The 13,873-nt window shown below is 40.3% G+C and overlaps 3 protein-coding genes across 3 annotated transcripts; 1 reads left to right on the forward strand and 2 right to left on the reverse strand.

Annotated features, from left to right (window-relative positions):
* Nucleotides 1-370: 370 nt before the first annotated feature.
* Nucleotides 371-3,942, reverse strand: LOC148429916 (E3 ubiquitin-protein ligase NEURL3-like). The gene is made up of 4 exons (XM_088428558.1): nt 3,818-3,942; nt 1,147-1,662; nt 929-1,030; nt 371-843 (listed from the first exon to the last, which is right to left on the reverse strand). Exons 1-4 carry the CDS (start codon nt 3,903-3,905, stop codon nt 656-658), a joined length of 894 nt encoding a protein of 297 aa, XP_088284684.1. The 5' UTR covers nt 3,906-3,942; the 3' UTR covers nt 371-655.
* Nucleotides 3,943-6,608: 2,666 nt separating this feature from the next.
* Nucleotides 6,609-8,678, reverse strand: LOC148429917 (E3 ubiquitin-protein ligase NEURL3-like). The gene is made up of 4 exons (XM_088426376.1): nt 8,552-8,678; nt 7,243-7,758; nt 6,933-7,058; nt 6,609-6,855 (listed from the first exon to the last, which is right to left on the reverse strand). Exons 1-4 carry the CDS (start codon nt 8,667-8,669, stop codon nt 6,665-6,667), a joined length of 951 nt encoding a protein of 316 aa, XP_088282502.1. The 5' UTR covers nt 8,670-8,678; the 3' UTR covers nt 6,609-6,664.
* Nucleotides 8,679-9,897: 1,219 nt separating this feature from the next.
* Nucleotides 9,898-13,297, forward strand: nkx6-3 (NK6 homeobox 3). Its single transcript, XM_088427431.1, has 4 exons — nt 9,898-9,937; nt 10,013-10,478; nt 12,557-12,723; nt 13,070-13,297. Exons 2-4 carry the CDS (start codon nt 10,061-10,063, stop codon nt 13,295-13,297), a joined length of 813 nt encoding a protein of 270 aa, XP_088283557.1. The 5' UTR covers nt 9,898-9,937; nt 10,013-10,060.
* The last annotated feature ends 576 nt before the right edge of the window (nt 13,298-13,873 follow it).

Consider the following 13,873-nt stretch of genomic DNA (forward strand, 5'->3'; position numbering starts at 1 on the left):
TTTCACCTAGAAGATGCTCTTCTTCTGTTGGCCGCTGCTGCTTTAGTGTTGTAGAAGAATAAAAATAGCAGTAGAACAAGAAGGTCTTCTTGGCAAGGCTTAAAATGCTCAATAGAAACATATTAGGATCATATTGTTTCCCGTCAGTCGAAGATTCGTTTTCTTTTTTTCCATATCCAGTTTTGAACAGAAATGGAAGACAGCTCATATTTTCATATACTGAAGACAACAACGCGGCCTCCTCGTGGATGGACAAGGAATGGGCCTTGAATGGGTTTAAATTGTGAAGGTCCCACTTTGTTATCTCTGGGAAACCTCTCTTGATGTCACAGACACATCTTTATTTTGCAGCAGTTTCATTTTTTTTTATTTGTACATTTATTCATCCATCCTTTATCCCATATTACATTCATTTGTTTCTTTATATTTAAAACAAATACATAATAGTTACAAACTTTAGTTTTACATAAATATGAAACAGTCAACTATATAACAATTGTCAGTGCAAATTAACCTCTACCTTCACATTTAAATCAACAAAAATAATTGTTCATAATGAATAATGTAACAGATCTCTTATTATTCAAATGTAAAAAATAGAAAATCATATTACAAAATTTCCAGAAGAAGGTCTGATAACAGATTATCATCATCATCATCCCTCAGGTGCAGTCACCCAACTAATCATTGGTTTTCCCATGCTCTGCCTGCACAGCGGGCACGTACCAAAAACATCATAGATTTTGAAAGAGCACTTCATACACAAACAGCGGTGGCCGCAAGGCAGAGTGAGGTTGGCTTCCACGGCCATGCACACCACACAGGTCATCCCTTCTCCTTCATCTGTCATCAAGACACAGGAGGCAGCATGAATATTAGTTTGTGGTCCAATCGTGTCAACTGCTTCTATGAAGACAGCCTTCTATACCTGTTGTCTGCAGCAAGTTGAGACAGGAGTCTTCCTTGAAGATTGGCGAGGGTACGATCGCACATGACGTCCTGGTGAAAAGGCAACCACGCATCTCAGAACCTGTAGTAAAAAAAAAAAACAGGGGGGGGGGGTTCAATATGCTCTAATCTCTCGTTTTTCCCTTTTCTGGACACCTTTGAGCTACTTTCTGGGTACATGGAAAACATGAAACTTACCCAAGAGCAGAACGGAGCACGTTTGTCCATATACGTCAATCATGGCCCACAGAGGCCTTCTGAGGCTGATTTCTTTGCATAACAGCCTGCACTCCCGGCCACTCTGGTTTGCAACATACAAGCTGCCTGAACGCGACAGCCAAAATTCCAGCTCCGTTCCTGCCGGGCAGAAGGTCTCGTCTACGGGAGCAGCCCAGTGCCCGGGTGTGTTACTCAGGTCAGGGATGAGCACCTTTGGCAGGGGTAGAGGTCGTGAATCTGGATTCACGTTGGTGAAGCCCACTCGCAATGCTCCGTGCCATATGGCACAGTTGTCCTCGACACGTAGCCGAATCCGCTCTTGGACCCTCACGGGGCGATTGCTGAACAACAGGGCATCTTTGAAGGTGTTCTCGGACCTCTTTGCACAGCGACGGCCCTGACTCAGAAGGATATTGTCTCCGATGGCCCTGTGATGGAACATCAATGGACCGAGGCACCAGAAGCTACATCTTTTCGAATTCATTGAATCCTCATCTGCAAGGTAATAAGAAGACAGTGAAAAAAACGTTTGTCCTTCAAGACAGTACTGTACAATTTAGACTTACACTCTATGCTATGAAAGCAGGAATGCAATGAAAAATAAAGGCAAGTACAGTATGTACTGCACAGTATAGTGCAAATGACTGCAGGCAAGTGGTGCATATGGGCAAAGCATAAGAGCCCAGTTATAATTTCCCGAAGAAAAATTAGACTGATCCTTTTTTTTTCTTTTACTAATTACAGTAACATGATGACAAAGGCCTCACACGACTACCGAAACGTCTAGAAAATGTTGCTGCTTTCTACTCTGTATCCTGAAAGTACATTCTAACATTTAGATTTAATTTTTGTTTTGACTCACATTTCAGCAAGCAAAAGAGCAGCCATTTGACGTTATCAGTAAGGATGGGTTGAGATCTCACGAAATTATAAATCTATGGGGAGAGAGCTGTCTAAAATCTCCCACTTTATGTTTTTAAAAAAAATGTTGATCAGATATATATCAAAAAATTAAGTCAGTCATTCATAATTAGTGAACAGGTATTTTTGTAATGTTTCTACTAAATATGTATGTGTTTTTTTACCTACAAAAAAAATTAAAAATCAGTTGTTTAATTACCGGTATATAAGCCGCATTGGGAAAAATGGAGCCAAAAAAAAAAAAAAACACAAAAATAAAAACGTAGAAGACACACCAGACTGTAAGCCTAAGGTCCTAATATCAGATATTTACGCAGAAAGAGGGTATATTGAAGTTGTTTTTTTTTTTTTGATTTACTTAAAATTTTCAACTTAGCTTAGCACCGACAGAATACTGCAGTTAAATTACAGTTCAAACTCAAAATCAAAACTCTGATAGAGTTTCTGTCTCTCTTTGTTCAATTGATTGATTACTTTAGTGCACATAATTCATATATACATTAACACACACGCACACACACACACACATATATATATATATATATATATATATATATATATATATATATATATATATATATATATATATATATATATATATACATATATACAGTATTACAGTATATATATATATATATATATATATATATATATATATATATATATATATATATGTATTTGTTTTATACAAGATCTTATTCTATTTATACATATTTTTTATACATTTAATACTATATTTTAAAACTCTTTTGAAGCACAGCTATTGATTCACATCTTTTCAGTTCTATTTCATAGTCTTTCCATAATATTACACCTTAAACAGATACGCACATTTGCTTAATTGGTAGATTGTCTTCTAGTGGCTTGCAATAAATGAATAACTGCAGATAAGCCGCACTGGACATGAAACAGCAGGGCTCAAATCATGAGAAAAAAGTTGTGGCTCAGAGTCAGAAAAAAATACAGTGCTTTACTTTTAAATACTTAAAAATCACCTGTGGTCGTATTTTGGGTTCCATTTGAAGAAAAGAATGGTAAAATATTGGCAGTTAAGACAAAGAGTTTGTAAACACAAGAGCTGTATGCATTTTGTTAAACTATTCAGTGTTAGAAAAGATCTCATCTACAGATGAAAAATGAGCCCGACTATCCTTTTAAATTTTACATTTGCACGGTAAATCTATAATTTTATTGCTGTCTGTCCAGTGAAAAGAAAACATTTCGAAAACTGTGAAAATTGGGAATTAGATCTCGTCCTATTCGTAATGATCACCCATACACTTGATTCTACCTGTTAATGCAGAGATCATAAATCCACCAGCCAATGTTATTTCATTAATGACCTGGTTTACATAGAAAGCATTTCATGAAGAATGCACTGCTTCTCTTTATTTTTTTGTTTGTTCATCTTACGTTATAATTTATTATAGACAACACAAACACTGTCGACACAAATATATGATGCTTTTTGATTGACAGTCAGAAAATGATTTTTGTCACTGTAATGCTTCAAACAGAGAAGTGTTTTTATTTACACTTTTACAAGAGGAACAAAAAGCTAAATAAATAGTTTGTGAGATGAATGCATATTCAGTATCAGATTCCAAATCTCTAATCCACTACTCTAAAACTAAATCACGGTTAACAATATGTACAACTGATGTTTACATACCATGGATTTACTTAGTTCAGTAATTTGTACATTTAAATCGTGAAATTAAAAACTCACCAATCCTCTTTGCCATCGTGATTGTCGTCTGTGTGAAGAAATTTGAAGAACAAGACGAGTTCATCTGTTTAAATGAAAGTGAATGCATGCAAAGAGCATTTAAAACATGAGTACATGTGACTTTTAGACGCAAGCATCAGAACGGAAATGAAAGGGGAGGGCTTAGAAAGGTTGCTACATTTTGGAAATTTACCTTCTCCTCCCCTTTCTTAGAGTACCAGTGCACGTGGACGTGTGTATACATTTATCAAGTTATACGGAGTTCTCCCCTACTGCAGCATTGAATGGGACTTTCATGAAGTGAGTAATGGGAATTTTGTGGTGAAAAACACACGTCCCCGTACTTGCTTAGAGCTCAGCATTGAATGGGACTTTCATGAGGTGAGTTATGGGAATTATGTGGCGAAAAACACACATCCCCGTACTTGCTCATAGCGCTTGTCTGTCAAAGGCTTGAGTGAAGTCGAAGTGAAAATGAAAGCGTGGCTGCGAACCTCCCCTTTCTTTGGGAGCCAACCTCTGCATTGTGGTTGGTTGGCAGCTGATGTCATATGAAAAGAAGGCAGGACTTAAATTACTTCGCCGCAGTTGGAAAATTACTTTTCTGTGATTAAGAGTCACATGACTGTTTCCGGGAAACAGCGCGTTTCTGCAAGACACCTGCCTACTGCCTTTAAATAAATCGATTCCGTTCAAAGTTCACTGTGCACAAACTTGGAAAAAAAAAATGTATCAACTGCATATGAAGGCTGACACAGAAGGCTTCCCGTAAACCACGGCGGCACTATCACAGCAATATTTTGTACTGGAGATTTTTTTTTCATGCCAAAATTATTCCAGTTTGCGTGGAGTTTGCGTGGCTTGTTTTGAAGCTGTCCAAACCTCCATTTTGATCATTTATTTGACTTGTTGCGAAGAAAACCCCAGGAAAAATATTCACCAAATATTCAAGTTGCACTAAATTGTGGAGAATTCATTTGTGCATTTAGTATGTATTTATTGGCTTTTCACACTGTAAGAGAGTTTAGTTAAACGAGTCATCAACACAACGAGAACTAAAACTGAGGTTTTGAAAGCACTTATTAAAACACATCACAAGGTGAGTAATAATCATTATAATAAATTAATGATTCATTCAGAACTATCAAAACATTTTTAGAAGTGTATCATTGTACAACTTGTATGTTGCTGTCTGTTTGCATGACCACAAAATGCTCTAAATTACATAAGATATGCTGATGTATACTGTATGTGTACGTTATGTGTGTGCGTGTGTGTATTTATGAATATACATATAAATGTAAATAATGTATAAAAAGAAAGAAAAAAGCAAGCTATCTTGCAACACTATTTTGGGGGGGTAGGAGTTGGGCAGACCCTTCCATGAGCTGTCAACTCTACGATGATGCCCCCCCCCCCCCCCCCCCCCCTCCAGAGCAAGGCCTGATGGCACAGCCCTGCGAAGGCAACGTGGGTCGGGTTTAGTGTGAACGAGACTGCAACATTCGCGGTCAGAAGCTGGCTCTAGGGATATGGAATGTCAGCTCTCCGGCAGGAAAGGAGTCTGAACTGGTGCGCGTGGCAGAAAAGTTCTGACGAGACATAGTCGGATTTGCTCCACATACAGCTTGGGTTCTGGTTCCATTTCTCTCGGATGGGGTTGGACTCTCTTCTCCTCTGGAGTTGCCCATGGTGAGAGGTATAAAGGCCTACTTGGGCAGTTTTATGTTTCTCCCCTGTAATTCCCCCGTAGGCAAGACAAGCACAACTGATTTTTTTTAACACGTTTAATAAAGCTTTGTTGTCCTCATTACCCCCTGAAGACTACACAAAAAATATGAATCTTGAACAGTGTACAAAAATAACAGAAAATAAAAGTGATAACATTACTTGCATACAATACAGTACTTGCATACAATAATGTAAAAGAACTGAAATGGCATAAGGTTCAGCTCACTGCGTGTCTTTATTGGCCGTCTGGACTGCCCAAATCCGAAAGCACACAGACAGAAAACAAAGCAAGGGCATGTCTCCGAAACAACATGAGATCATGCACCACTGTAAGAAACAATTGAAAACAAACGTAAACATGCAAATGACTCAAATATACATTGTGATCTTCTGCTTCACTGGAGACTAGTCCAAAGTGCTAGCTGCAACTTTCATTTTCAACCATCAGTATAGGAATGGTTCTATTTTTCTGTCAGTTGACAAATAATTAGAAATTAACATTGAAATAATAATTTTTCCACCCTAGGGCAGCTTGATGGAAGAGTGGTTAGGACACCTGTCTCACAGTTCAGAGTCCCGAGTTCAATTCCAGCTCGCTCCGGCCTCCCTGTGTGGAGTTTGCAGGTTTTTCTCAAACCCGCATGGGTTCTCTCTGGGCACGCGGGCTTCTCCACACTCCAAAAATATACATGCCAATCGTATTGGACAAACTGTCCTTAGGTGCGTGAATGGTTATTCATCCCTGTGTGCCCAGTTCGGAGTGTCCCCCGGTTGCTCCCTTAAGATAGCTGGGATAGGCAGCAGAAAGCCAGCACCCTCAATGTGGAAATGTCTTTGTTGTTGTTTTTGTCCACCTTCTCCGTCACAGACTTGCGGGTTTATCAAGTTTCTTTTGGCAAATAGGTTTGCTATGTCTCACTACATTAGCATCTTTGTTGCTATCTTTAGCTGTAGTTGCAGCTGCGTGCTTTGTATTTATGTGGTAGGCTAAACTTGAGCTGCTTCGGTGGTAAGCGAGCTCCTCCTCACAAAGAATTTTGAATTTTGTTCATGTGGATGCAATACAACATTAAATTACAAGTGGGACAAGAATCGCATTTGCAGAACAGCAAATTGTCATTGGCTCTCAGGTGCAGCCACCCAAGTAATCATTGGCTTCCCCATGCTCCGCCTGCACAGCGGGCATGTCCAAAAAGCCTCATAGATTTTAAAAGAGCACCTCAAACACAAACAGCGGTGGCCGCAAGGCAGCCCGACATTGGCTTTCAGGGCCATGCACACCACGCAGGTCGTCCCATCTCCTCCACCTGTCAGTAGAAAGGAAGCGCCATGTAAAAAAAATCGTTTTGTGGTGCAATTGCTTTTATGAATACAGACAACGTACTTGTTGTCTGCAGCATATTGAGCCAGGAGGGGTCATTAGGTGTCAAGTAGTCTGTGTCGAAAATGGGTGAAGGTGGGGATTTCTTACATGACTTCCTGGTGAAAAGCCCAGCGCGTATCTCAGAACCTGTAAGAAAAAATGTGAGGGTTCAGATAAATAAGATAGCAAACATTTGCACCAGGAGGCCTGGGGGCAACTGACGGCTGGGATAAAAAGGGAGGAGGAGAGAAGAATCCCTCACGACCTCGTTTTCCCCTTTTCTGGACATACTTGAGCTACTTTCAGGCTGCATGGAAAACATGAAACTTACCCAAGAGCAGAACGGAGCACGTTTGTCCATATACGTCAATCATGGCCCACAGAGGCCTTCTGAGGCTGATTTCTTTGCGCAACAGCCTGCACTCCCGGCCACTCTGGTTTGAAACATACAGGCTGCCTGAACGCGACAGCCAAAATTCCAGCTCCGTTCCTGCCGGGCAGAAGGTCTCGTCTACGGGAGCAGCCCAGTGCCCGGGTGTGTTACTCAGGTCAGGGATGAGCACCTTTGGCAGGGGTAGAGATCGTGAATCTGGATTCACGTCGGTGAAGCCCACTCGCAATGCTCCGTGCCATATGGCACAGTTGTCCTCGACACGTAGCCGAATCCGCTCCTGGACCTTCACGGGGCGATTGCTGAACAACAGGGCATCTTTGAAGGTGTTCTCGGACCTCTTTGCACGGCGACGGCCCTGACTCAGATGGATCTTGTCTCCGATGGCCCTGTGATGGAACATCATTGGACCGAGGCACCGGACACCACATCTTTTCGAATTCGTTGCGTCTTTATCTGCAAGGTAAAATTGTACGATGCACGATGAAACAAATCATAACTACATTTTAGATGGCAGCTTACTTCCATTCTATGCTAGCTCATCAAGGAAATAATACAATAGATAAAGGCAAGTACAGTACAGTATGTACCGAAGAATGGAAGGAAGTATTCGTAAATGGTGTTAAAATGTAACCATCAGAACCCTGAGCCATAATTACTCAAAGGATAATTAGGATAACAATCAACTAATTTGTTCCATATGGTAACATGATGACAAAAGCCTCACATGCCTTCTGAAGTTTCCAGAAACACTTTTATGAGTTTTAAGGACCCCATAGCTGTCTACTGTGCATTTCGAAAGCACAAAATAGCATTTAAAGTTACATTTTTAATTTAATTAACTTTGAAGTGAGCAAAAATATTCGCCACAGGAAGAGCAAGCATTTTCAATCATCTCGCATCTACAGTACATCTATCAACACATTTATGTACGTTATTCCATTAATCACCTCGTTTACAGATGCAGCATTTCATTATGTTAAGGATGAACTTGATTTATTTGTTTGTGTATGTGCATGTTTTTTTTGTTTGTTTTTTGTTTTTCTGCCTTATACTGATGTTTTCCAAAGTACACGGGAGGAGCAAAAGGCAAAATAAGTATTTTGCAAGCATAATACATGTATCAAAAAAATATTTTGTAAGCATAATACATGTATCAGATTATGAAACAAGCAAAAACAATTGTAACTGTATCAACAATATGCAAATATGCATTTACTTTCAAGGTATGTGTGAATTGAAAACTCACCAATCCTCAGTGCCATCATGAAGCTGTTGTCTGGGTGAAGATGTTTGAAAAACATGCAGAGTTCATGCATGTTAAGTGCATTCATAACATAAGTGCATATGACTAGAAAGACTAACATCCTTGAAAAGAGAACACGGATGAAAAGGGCAGGGCTGAGGAAGGTGGCCACCTTTTGGAAAATTACCTCCTCTCCGCCCATCATCACAGAAAACAAGTGTGTACACGTCTCTATGTTTATATTTACTGAACGTTAGCAAACTGAACCAGGTCAGATCTTAAAACTGTTCTACTTTCGGGAAACTTAGAATATGACTTCCACAAAGTGAGTAATGGGAATCATGTTGATGAAAACACATGGCTCTCCCGACTGACAACATGTGACAGGAAGAGGCCATGAATGGAAACGATATTATCGCTGTTGGAAAAGTTACACATTAACTGCGTGATTCACATTGGCGGCTCTCTTCAAATAAATGCATTCTGTTCAATGTACATGAATGACAAAGAATGTCTTTCAGTTTTAACATATGGAGATTGACACAATACAAGTGACAGTAATGTATCGTTAATCGCAGCAATATTTTATTGGATTATATTGGATTAGTATACAATGTGCACCATTAAAGGTGATTTTGCCAAAAGTTTAAACGTATTGTTCTCAAACATTGGTGATATTTTGTTATGATTTCAACTCGAAATTCAAATTAATCATCAAACCGTAACTTAATTTTTAAGTTACCTTCATGTATCACGTATGATTTCAAAGAGAATTATGTGTGAAATTGGAATATGTCAATATCTCAATTTTCAATTTCTGAGCCCCTTTTTGTGAAAACTCATCACATAATACATTATAAGATGTTTACAGTATTATATTTTTGGTCTATTTTTTAAAAGTGGTAAACAAGTTATGATCCATGAGGACGTAAACTCTCTCTGTGGCATAGGTAACAAGAATTGAAGAGTGAAGGAGATGTTGGACAGTGCGTCTGTGGTGTAGAGCGGTGCACTTTAAAGTCATACAAAAACAACTTGGTGTAAAGTAAGAAGCAAAACCAGGCTCAAATGAATCCCCCTGTCACGCGTGGTCAAACACACCAGGCCATCAAGAAAAATCAACTAGTTCCCACTCCACCTGTTCAAAACATCATTAATCTGAAGCCATCCAATTACAGGCCCTCTCTCCTCTCGCCATCTAGCCAATGGTGAGGCCCAGTGCCTATGACCAATCCCAGGTCGCATTGGAATGGGGCCTGTCATTATCAAAGTGCTCGTCTGGCTCTCCAGAAGGAGCTTATGTATGAAATGTAAGGGGAGCTGCTACAGTTGGAGGCGGTGTCGCATCCCTTGTGGACCTACGGCCTGGCTCATTATGGTTGTCAGAAGGTGAGCGGTTGATTTCGTCCGTCGGCTTTCGGACCTCATAAGAAACCTTGCCTGTTTGCGTGGTGGGTCATCAAGGAGGTCCCGGTTGGATCTTACCGGAGTGTGCTTAGACCAAGCCTTCAGATGGATCCAAACATCCAAAGTTCTTTCCTGTTCAACAATAGCCTCAACCAGTTTACCGGTGAGTTCAAGGCACCAGTATGCCAGTACTCTGTACCAAACTCTTTCTACAAGCTCAACACGGGCCTCAGCAGCCAGCTGCCACCGGGCACCCCGCACGGCATCAGTGACATTCTGAGTCGCTCCGTGGTGGGGGTGGGCTCCGCCGGCACCGCCAACACCCCGCTCCCCGGCTACTCGGCCGTGGGGGGTTTCGGTCCGCCCGCCGCCAGCCCTTCCGTGTATTACGGCCGAGACTACACCCCTACCTTGAACGCTTTGGCCAAGACGGGCGCCGAGTGTCCCATGAAGGGTCGCGGCGTGACCTGCTGGGCGGAGAGCGGCTGCGACTGGAGAGGAGTCAAGCAGCAGTGCGCCAACAGTGAGTCACTATGCCATATGTAGAGGCACTCTGAAAAAGATGACTTCAAAATGATGAAATGGAATGTTACCTAAATTATGAAAGGATTATCCGCCAATAGCGGGTAGAATTTGACCCACCAAAAATTGAAAACAAGTGTATTTATATTTCTAGCACTTGTACAATTATGATTCTGGCTATCCTAATCAAAATCTGCTCAAATAACCCATCAATAACACATTTTTATATCTCACTGGGATTTTTAAGAGAAAACAATACTTGACGCATGGAAAATGCTTTTACACAAGAACAGCCTTGTAAGAAGAAATATATTGACTGACAAAGAGAAGTATATTTCATGTGGATTTTGGGTCATTCATCTTGGTTTGATTTTATTTCTTCCTGTCCAACTTGTTGCCATGGCACGATATAGTTTGGTCTCTTAACAAATATTACTAATACACTTTCATATCATTCTCAGAGATGATGACAACCAATGTACAGTAATAAATGTTTTCCAAAATTATTATTTTGAGCAACATTGTTTAATATCATATCATATCATATCATATCATATCATATCATATCATATCATATCATATCATATCATATCATATCATATCATATCATATCATATCATATCTATTCTCTTACTGGCATCACAGGGGCCAGTAAGAGAAGGGCCATTAACAGAGGCAGCAGAGTTTGCCTCACGGTGGCTGTGGATCAGGAGAGGAGATACGTAGGTAGGCTAGCGCTTCCTGGACGCAAGCTGGGGTCTGATCAAGCCCGACTGGGTCGCCTGGAGGAGACCGTATGATGCTCAAAAGACCCGAAACGCTCTGAGATCCCAGGTATCATCACTGACGATGCGCCCAGGATGCATCACTAGTTGATGTATGTTACAAGTTACAAGTAATATAATATAATATAATATAATATAATATAATATAATATAATATAATATAATATAATATAATATAATATAATATAATATAATATAATATAATATAATATAATATAATATAATATATCATATCATGAAAGAGTACTATTCACAGTCACGTTAAGAGAGACATGTTCAACTTTAGCTCGCTTGTTTGTTTTTTGTTTTTTTTTTGTTTCCCTCCCATGAAAAAGGCATTATAGGTTTATTGATGGGTTTAGATTGTTCCAAGATGTGAGTGTAACTGTGCCACTACTGCCTGACATCCAGTACCCTTCACAGGCAAAAGTCAACAGTTTTATAATATAATATAATATAATATAATATAATATAATATAATATAATATAATATAATGTAATGTAATGTAATGTAATGTAATATCATATCATATCATATCATATCATATCATATCATATCATATCATATCATATCATATCATATCATATCATATCATATCATATGAAATCAACTTTTTAGGTTATTACTCTTACGGCCTTCTTGTTGTTCTCAGTGCAAATCTAGTGCAAAGTGCAGTCTAAGTGGCGTTTTCTTTTCTTTCTTTTGGTGTTTTGCAGACAGGCGACATTAAAAAAGATCATTTGAGCCATTGCGAGAGTGAACACAATCGGTGAATTTTTCATTAAATGGCAGTGGCTCCCCTCATTTTCTTTAAATTTGGTGCAGAAGTCGAGCGTGGCAGAAGCATAACGGAATAGTTGGAATCCATGCAGGATGCCGTTGTACATTTGTAAGAAACTGCATGACAACCTCAACTTGTGGGTATAGTTCGCCGCTGTGAAGCGGGCACTTTGAGACCACCTCCCATTCTGAATGTGCATCGGCGTGTGACAGTCCCACCCGCCTATAGTTGTGCTGCGGTCAGGGCTGCTTTTTAAAAACTGTAATAATAATCGTGCCACACACATTTGGTAAGCGCAAAGGCTGCCTGCCTACACCTGCATCAAATTCACTATAATCTTACACCACCAGTACTACAACTTAGAGCAGGTTTCACTTGGTCTAAATTTTAGTCTACACTCTGCCACCAAATGGTCAGGTGCACCAGACGTGCGTTGCAGAAAACACAATTCACTTCGTCCCTCTGAAAGTCCAGCAGAGTGTGTGTACTGTATATATATGGGGTGTTTTCAGGTGGTTCCCTGGGGGACATGTCGGGTCGGAAGAAGCACACCAGGCCAACCTTCAGCGGACATCAGATCTTTGCTCTGGAGAAGACCTTTGAGCAGACCAAGTATTTGGCCGGGCCTGAGCGGGCCAGGCTGGCTTACTCTTTAGGCATGACTGAATCTCAAGTCAAGGTGAACTTCTCATACTTATTCTAATAAGCAACATTATATCGAAAAGTGTTTATGAGCTGGTTCTTAATTGATATATTAAAACATTTGTAAGTTTGTAAATCTTTCATTGGGGTTTTTGGACAGTGGTATCATTATATTGAGTTTTATCTGTATTTGGTGTACTCCTGGAACGGCGTTAAAAATTTCAAATGAGTAATTGCAGTAATACTCAAAAACTAGATGGGCTGGGTGCGGTTATGCGACTGAGTAATTATGGGCCGTAATTGGCAAAGTATGAGACAAATGGCTGTCAAATTGCTCCAACTTGTGCAGGCCATTGTAACATAACCCGTTCTTTCCTTTGCAGGTTTGGTTCCAAAACCGCCGCACCAAGTGGAGGAAGAAGAGCGCGTCCGAGCCGAGTTCCACGCAGGCCCACGCGGGGCAGGCCGGGGAGGCCTCGGAAAACGAGGTGGAGGACGAGGAGTACAACAAACCCCTGGACCCGGACTCCGATGACGACAAGATTCGCTTGCTGTTGCGCAAGCACCGCAGAGCTTTTTCGGTCCTGCGCCTCGGGCCTCACCACATGTGACACGAGCTCGAGTACATACACGCGAACCTGCATGCTGAGCAATATCTGTGCACAAATAAGTCAAATGAATACAAGCATGATCGGAGAAGGTCCTCTGAAAACAAGAACGCACCAAAAAGACGACAAAAAGGCATATACAGTAGTTTCTTTTTTGGAGGGGCAAATCATAACACGACCCAGCTGCCGTAACTGAGTTTTATTGCTGGAATCAATGAGAAATATAGCGAGCCCGTAAACATCTTACTTCAGTCACATCGGCAGCGAGAATGACAGAGACTTGCGCACGTAGCATGACGTCACAATGCAAGTCCACCGCAGGTCGCACGTTGGCTCACATAAAAGCGCAGGTATAAATAAGAAGAAAAAAAATGTAATTCTTATAATAACAGAAGTGCTTCTTATTTCAACTAATATAAGACCTGTCGCATATGTGCATCTGTACACAGTTAAAATTTTGCCATGATTGTACAGTAAATTATTGGATACGTTTTGCATTATTTTGACAGTAATGAATATCGCAAAATCCTGTGAATACATTTACGACAACATACTGATAAATGGATTCTGCTGTAGAAT

Source organism: Hippichthys cyanospilos, chromosome 1, assembly GCF_059441005.1.
Source record: "Hippichthys cyanospilos isolate Australia breed blue-spotted pipefish chromosome 1, RoL_Hcya_1.0, whole genome shotgun sequence".
In the NCBI taxonomy this organism is placed as follows: domain Eukaryota; kingdom Metazoa; phylum Chordata; class Actinopteri; order Syngnathiformes; family Syngnathidae; genus Hippichthys; species Hippichthys cyanospilos.

Bases quoted from the DNA above. Each gene is read 5' to 3' on its own strand.
- LOC148429916 (XM_088428558.1), bottom strand. From the start codon at position 3,905: ATGCATTCACTTTCATTTAAACAGATGAACTCGTCTTGTTCTTCAAAT. The intron at 1,663-3,817 runs GTGAGTTTTTAA...ATTACCTTGCAG, and splicing joins CACGATGGCAAAGAGGATTG to ATGAGGATTCAATGAATTCG. The intron at 1,031-1,146 runs GTAAGTTTCATG...TTTTTACTACAG, and splicing joins GTGCTCCGTTCTGCTCTTGG to GTTCTGAGATGCGTGGTTGC.
- LOC148429917 (XM_088426376.1), bottom strand. From the start codon at position 8,669: ATGTTAGTCTTTCTAGTCATATGCACTTATGTTATGAATGCACTTAAC. The intron at 7,759-8,551 runs GTGAGTTTTCAA...TTTACCTTGCAG, and splicing joins CATGATGGCACTGAGGATTG to ATAAAGACGCAACGAATTCG. The intron at 7,059-7,242 runs GTAAGTTTCATG...TTTTTCTTACAG, and splicing joins GTGCTCCGTTCTGCTCTTGG to GTTCTGAGATACGCGCTGGG.
- nkx6-3 (XM_088427431.1), top strand. From the start codon at position 10,061: ATGGATCCAAACATCCAAAGTTCTTTCCTGTTCAACAATAGCCTCAAC. The intron at 10,479-12,556 runs GTGAGTCACTAT...GGGTGTTTTCAG, and splicing joins CAAGCAGCAGTGCGCCAACA to GTGGTTCCCTGGGGGACATG. The intron at 12,724-13,069 runs GTGAACTTCTCA...TTTCCTTTGCAG, and splicing joins TGACTGAATCTCAAGTCAAG to GTTTGGTTCCAAAACCGCCG.